A 6,555-nucleotide genomic window follows, 5' to 3' on the forward strand; every position below is an offset into this window, starting at 1 on the left:
GTGGGGACACCACACTGGAGGTGCCAGGAATGTGTCCCTGGTGGGGACACCACACTGGAGGTGCCAGCCATCCTTCAGAGCTGCAGTGTCCCATTACACACCCTGGCTCTGTCCATCTCCAGGAGTTTGTTTCTCCACTGGAATGAGGTGGGACTGACCATCATGGTGCATAGATCAGAGTAACTGCATGATAAATGATGCATTATGTATTACCAATGCCRTTAAAGTTTTACTGTAAATTTTGKTTGCACTTTGTATTAATCTTTGTATTAAATAAGATTTTTGTTTTCCCCCCCCAAGCAGTAGAAATAAGTGTGTGCATGTTTGTTCATTCCTCTGTCAAGTTACAAAATACTTCTGGAAAACTGTTCTGTGTTTAATTGTAGAAAATAAGATTTAAGAAAGACAGCAATGCCTTAAGCTTGGGCTGCTATTACATTCTGGGATGATAAACTTGGAAGGATGCTTTTTTTGTACTTTTAACACTCAAATGAAACAGAGCTGCTTTACTTAGCTCATCTTTAGCTATTAAAATTTAAAGAGGGTCCAGGCTGGAACCTTTTCCTACCCAAAAAGCACTTTMTGTGCATTGGATTTACTGAGGCTGAGTGAGGTAATACTGTTACCAAAAGCTCCTGACCTGATACTGCTTTCAGAGTTTAAGATGCAAGAGAATTAGGCCCAGATCTGCTGACTTCTCCCCCTTGGGAATTGTCGGGGTGGTACTGGCAGGAATGGGAATGCTGCCATGCAGAGAGGGGAAGGAGACAAGCATGAGAGAGCACAAGACCCTTCCATCTTGCTGCCTTCCAAAAACAATTTCAGAATTTCTCAGTTTCTTTATCCTGGTAAAGAATTTGTGTACAACTATTCTATTTAGGTTTGGTAGTATCAAAATATGTTTACTATTGTGTTCTTATTCACCTCTTTTTTTAAGAAACGCAGTTCATCTTCAGGAAGAGTGTGTTCTATGGTGATGGAATACAAAGAGACCCCACTTAGGCATTACTCAGAAAGCTAAAGCTTTATTTWGTGATCTATCACGAATTGCATTAACATGCTATGGATTTAGCCTTCATTAAGGTGACATTACCATGGAATCACTGAATCCCAGAATGGTCATGTTGGAAGAGACCACAATGCTCTGGTCCAACCTCGCTGCTCAGACATGGCCATCCCTTACACATTGCACAGGAYTTTATCCAGATGGTTCTGGAGTATTTCCAGTGAGGGAGACTCCACAGCCTCTCTGGGCAATTGTTCAGTGCTCGGTCTGGTCAGGAAAGAAGTTCTTCCTCACGTTCAGGTGAAATTTCTGTGCACCACTTGCTGCCCGTTGCCTCTTGTAATGTTGCTCAGCAGCTCCATCCCACAAACACTTCTGATCATCTCATAGCTCCACATCCCAACRAGTGTGGGGAAAAGTAACCAGTGGCAAGAGGAAATCTAGTGCAAGTGTAAACACCTTCAGCCAAGATCATCTTAAGTTGTGCCTGTAAACTTTTGGCACACACAAGAGAGTGACCTGGCATGATTTAATTTCTCTGCCTCATGCAAAGAGCAAGATTAAATGCAGCACTTCCTTTAACTAGAGGGTTCTGCCCTGAATTCCTCTCCTGCAGTGGACAGCACACAGCCAGCCTCTTGTGTCTGTTGTATCACCACAAAGTTCCTTGTGGTCATGGATGCTCTCAGTGTCACTGAGGGCACAAATGTACCCAGGTGTGTCCCTGCCCAGCTTGGGCATGACCTTGGCAATGTTCAGGGTTACATTGATGGGGGAGATGCCAACAAGACAGGGGTGAATTGTGAGGTGGTGGCACTCTGTGTGTGACACAGTCATGCTGTAGGTGTGGGTGTTCATCTCATCTGTCCCATTATCAGCAGGCACAGATCATCCAGGAGGGGCTAAATGAGGCCTTGCACAGTGACCCTGTGGAGCAGCCCATTTATCACTAATGACAGCAAGCTGAGCTTCCAMAACCCACAAGAAATGTTGCCTTTTCAGGAGTTTGCCTTTTTCTCCAGTCTGTGAACAACGTGAAAGGCCTCTAAAAATTCATTGAAGTCAATGTGGCCATCTTTGTTGTAGTCTATGCTGAGGATTAACTTGTCAATGGAGTCATCCTCTACCTCAATGCCCAGGTGAGAGGTGAAGAGTCTCCAKGTCTGGCTGAACTCCTCAAAAGAAATCAAACCTGAAGGACACAGACAGTAGATTGCTTTTTGCAGAGTTCTTTCCCTTTCCTCCATAAACAAACACACACATGCACTCTCCCTCACAGCAAGAGAGTTCCCTGCCATGGCTTTSATGGGGTTAGTGATTTCATGATTGAAGCACATTTTTACTTTAATTAATGGTTGAATGCTTTTGACAGTGGAATTGAGAAAGCAGGAAAGAGTGAGAGTGGAAGGGAGAAAAAGCCCTCAAAAGAGTGAAGCCAATAGTGGAGCTGGGTATGTGAGAATTTTTTCTCTTTAGGCTCTGTGCACTGTCCCTTATATGGTTGCAGCCTGACTGCTTAAAATATTTCACTAAAGTGGAGAAATGACATCACCTCTGGTTCCCCTATATTTAGAAGCCTTAAGGAGAAACACAGTGGGGAGAACAGGCTCCCTAGAGCTGACACAGTGAGGTTACCTGGACTTACCTGAGTGATCTTTGTCAATGATGTTAAAGATGATCTCCAGATCCTTTCTGTATCTGCACAGRGTCTCTGCCAAAGCTGGCTGAGCCTGGGTTTGAAATCATACAAAAGAAACTATTCAGAGCTTGGTTTGAGTTAATTTAATCAACAGAATATCTACTACCCAATTTCCATTTTCCCAGTTTAACTTGTCAAATGTTACAAAAAAAAAAAATCTTTATGCTTGAGTTCTCTGGAATAAGACTTCTGTGTCTTGCCCTGAGGAATAATCAGCTAAAACCCATCACTTTCAGATGGCAGGGCAAGGGGAGGAGTCCTTCACACCTCCCACCTTCAGGAATKATTTGTGGAAATACAGATAATCTGKGGAAGRTGGTACAGACCATGCACTCAYACAAAGCACTCACTGTACAYATGTGAATGYATCCTGCTGTTTAGGAGAATTATGGTGACACCTCATTACCAAAGCACTGTGCAGCCACTTGGGAACAAGTGGGCTCAGATACCATTGGAGATATGTACAGTCCATCTACAATTGTGACTTCCTCCCACAGGGGCCTGGACTGGCTCTGGAGCTTCTTTGAAAAAGAGGATTTCTCCTCTTTTTTGAAAATAAGATTTCAAAGAGGAAGGGTTGAGTGCTCTGGGCAGCATTTGTCACATCTCCTCAGCTCCATTATCTGAACGCCCTCGAGAGTCAATGGAAAGGAAGAAGCAGTTCTAGCATGTGACTCATCCAGCCTATTTTAAGCCTCTACCTTAGCAGGGAATGATGATTTGTACCCCAGCAGTGCTCATTTTCCACCAGTGACTATAAAAGGAAGCTCAGCAACTAGTTCAGATGTAGATGTCTACTTGATTGGTCAAACCACTGTCTTGTGCTTCAGACTGCACCAAAAGTTGTTCCTCCAAGACTTGCAAGGAGGAGTTTTCCTCTTTACCTCTTTTGTAGGTTGACCCATTTTCAAATCATAAAAACAGGACATGAAGTCAACTTCTCCATCTGGGTCCATCTGCACCAGCTGAGGCCGCAGCATCCTCCAGGGCAGCTCCAGCTTTAGGACAGACTCCATTGCTTCAGCCCAGTCATTGACAGAGATCCTGCCTGCCACAAGGGATCAGRTCATGGTCACAAATGCTACAGGACACAGCACAACTCAGTCACCAGCACMAAGGGATGCAAAACACCAGGATTTTCTGTGAGCCCTGGGTAAAACCCCTCATAACAAAGGAGCCGTGGGGTAGGACTGGACATTTCCACGGGTCCCTTCCAACCAAAAAGTCGTGATGCTATTATGATGCTCAGCATGTTTTAACACCTTTTCAGAAAGCTGGATTTTGTTAGGAAGAGTATTTCAGATTTCAGCTGAGCTGCAATCAGAGTGACATGTGGCTGCAAACTCAACCAGATGGAAATATGTGAAACAGCTGTTCAGTGGCTGAAGAAACAACACCAWCGTGTGTTGAGTGCCCTTGAAGGGCACAGTCAAGTGAGAAGCCATCACAGGGAAAAGYAGAAATTTGTGGTAGAAATCAACTTCCTGCTTCTACATAAAAGGTTCATCTATTAACTTAGCTCTGAGTTTTCCTCAGCTGAGGGGTGAGTGAGTGTCTGCTGGAGGCACAGGTAGGCAGATACCTCAGATACCTCCCAGACTCAGACCAGTTTCCCCAACATGAGACCCCAGTTCCCCGTGTGACACCTTCTGAAGACACTCCTGCATGAAGATGGTGGTGACCTTTGAGGTTCTGGAACTGAATTTACCTGCCCAAACTCTACCCAACAGCAAATATAATTTATTTGCCCATGTCTTTCAGTTTTCCCTATTTCAAACTTCATCCTCTCAAGTCATTTGGGGCTGGGCTCTTGCCAACACCTCTCCTCTGTGCTCAGTAGGAACAAGGTCCAGCAGCCTCTGCTGCCCTTGGCCTGGCACTGGCAAGGTGGAATCCTTTGCCATGAGGTTTGTCCCCTGTGCCCCACACACCCCAAAGCTGTTATCCCATGGTAGCAATACCTGTGCCATTGATGTCATAYTGTGCAAAAGCACTGGTGAGTTCAGACCTGTGAGCATAAATCTTCTCTCGTAAGGACTTCAAGGCAGCTGATTCAATTGTACCTACCCTAGGAGGGGAAAAAATCAGCAGGTTATTAAAGGATTAAAATCCTCTAGCATTTTATGCTTTTCAGCACTCATTGGCAGATTCTTATATCCTTCAACATGTAGTGTATTTGGGGTCTATAAATGACTCAAAACATACTGGAACACTGGGCGGGGTGGGGAGGGGGAGACCAACATTCAGGGGGAAAAAAAACCCAAACCAAACAAAACTAACAATGCACCATAAGAGTAATCTGAGTTTATGAGATAATTGAGTTTATGCAGGTAATTCTAAGCTGCTTTCCATTAGTAATCTGAGCACAGTACCAGGCATGGCAAAKCTGTCATGATAAACTTTTGAGACTCAGTTCCTAACAGGATTTGTCCAGATTAACACTGCAGCCTTAAAGCAGGCAGGTGCAGGCCATTTATGAGTCCCTGACAATTTTCTGTTCTAACTGCTTACCTCATCTAATTMCCTTTGGGAGTTTCTCAGGAAATCAAGTCAGAGCACTTGGAACATGTTTTGTCTACTTTATAGTTTTTAAATTGTAAASCAGAAAAGCAGGGAGAATCAAGGCAAACACAGCTACTGTGTAATGAGTGATGCTGTAGATTTGGGCAGGTGCAGATGCTGCAGTCCCCACTCCCTGCATGCACCACACAGTTTTACCTCTCCCGCAGGTTCCTCCTGCGTGTGAATTTGCTGACTTGGTACTGCACAAAGCGCGGGGTCAGCTCAGGATTCAGCTTGATGTAAGCACCCCGGTTACTGCCCTCCTCGTAGTAGTTGGAGGCAGAGAATATGGTGATAACCTGGTCACAGGAAACAAAGAAAAYGGATTCTTGACACTGATTGCTGAAACTGAWCTTAGAAAAAGTTCCAGGTTACAMAAYTATGTGACTACATATAAAGCTATGCCATTGCATTATATGTTTTTCCCTTTTGATTCAGAGCTCTAAGCCTTTATTTGTGACCTGTCAGACTTCAGAGGGCAGTTATATCTAACAGTGCTGTTTAACAGAAACCYCTTCCTAAGAGAGACCTGGTTTTCAGGATTCTTGCTGGCCTTCCAGTACAGCRTATTAGAAAGCAGAGCCAGAAGAGAAATCAGTGAGTTAAAGGTTTCTACAGTCTTAGAGCATCTCTTGTACTGTATTTACACACTTCTCAGGGATTTTGTTGGGTGTCCATTTGTTTTCATGTGGGTAATAAGCTGGTCCCTACTCCCTAAAGCTGGACAGAACTTGGTTACTCAGATCTCAGTAACTTGTAACATCTATCTAGGCCAAAGCTCCCCAAACCCAGTTTAACAAAGTCACTCTCTTTTTTTGGAATAAATTTTGCAGACAAATCTACTGTGGATGTTCCTRTGAAATTCACAGGAGAATTCTACTTTACATGGAAGCATCTTACCTTCCCATCATGACTGATCTCGTAACCTTCTGGCTTAAATTCATGAGACCTGATGAGCATCTTCAGATTATACCTGGCAAAGAGCTTGGCAGTGACATCAGGACCAAAGTAACAGCCTCCTCCTCGACACTTGTTTGGTGTGCAGCCATTCTGGCTTCTTGGGTCACTCCAGAGAATGTCGAGGATCTACAAACAGCAAACTCCAGCAAGTGAGGACTCACAGTAGGAGAAGACTACTATAAAGTATACTAAACTTTAGGCTGTCTAAAGTCCTGGCCACAGCAAAACCCCACAGTACAGGGAGAAAACACATTGAAGCTAACCTGTAGGTCTTGAGTTTCTTTCTTCCTTTCATGAGTGTACTCTTTTGGGCTGAGGTTTTTGTTCT

The 6,555-nt window shown here is 44.1% G+C and overlaps 1 protein-coding gene across 1 annotated transcript in view; it reads right to left on the bottom strand.

Annotated features, from left to right (window-relative positions):
* Nucleotides 1–990: 990 nt before the first annotated feature.
* PPEF1 (protein phosphatase with EF-hand domain 1) overlaps nucleotides 991–6,555 on the bottom strand; it is a 34,933-nt gene continuing 29,368 nt past the window's right edge. The window contains exons 11-16 of the mRNA XM_057386797.1: nucleotides 6,168–6,353; nucleotides 5,424–5,566; nucleotides 4,667–4,773; nucleotides 3,590–3,753; nucleotides 2,652–2,736; nucleotides 991–2,198 (exon numbers count right to left, since the gene is read on the bottom strand). Coding sequence (XP_057242780.1) covers nucleotides 2,005–2,198; nucleotides 2,652–2,736; nucleotides 3,590–3,753; nucleotides 4,667–4,773; nucleotides 5,424–5,566; nucleotides 6,168–6,353 — 879 coding nt within the window. The 3' untranslated portion in view covers nucleotides 991–2,004. The remainder of the gene's footprint in view (nucleotides 2,199–2,651; nucleotides 2,737–3,589; nucleotides 3,754–4,666; nucleotides 4,774–5,423; nucleotides 5,567–6,167; nucleotides 6,354–6,555) is intronic.

Source organism: Malurus melanocephalus, unplaced genomic scaffold (assembly GCF_030028575.1).
Source record: "Malurus melanocephalus ecotype Western Australia unplaced genomic scaffold, MMel_1.1 scaffold_1060, whole genome shotgun sequence".
In the NCBI taxonomy this organism is placed as follows: Eukaryota; Metazoa; Chordata; class Aves; order Passeriformes; family Maluridae; genus Malurus; species Malurus melanocephalus.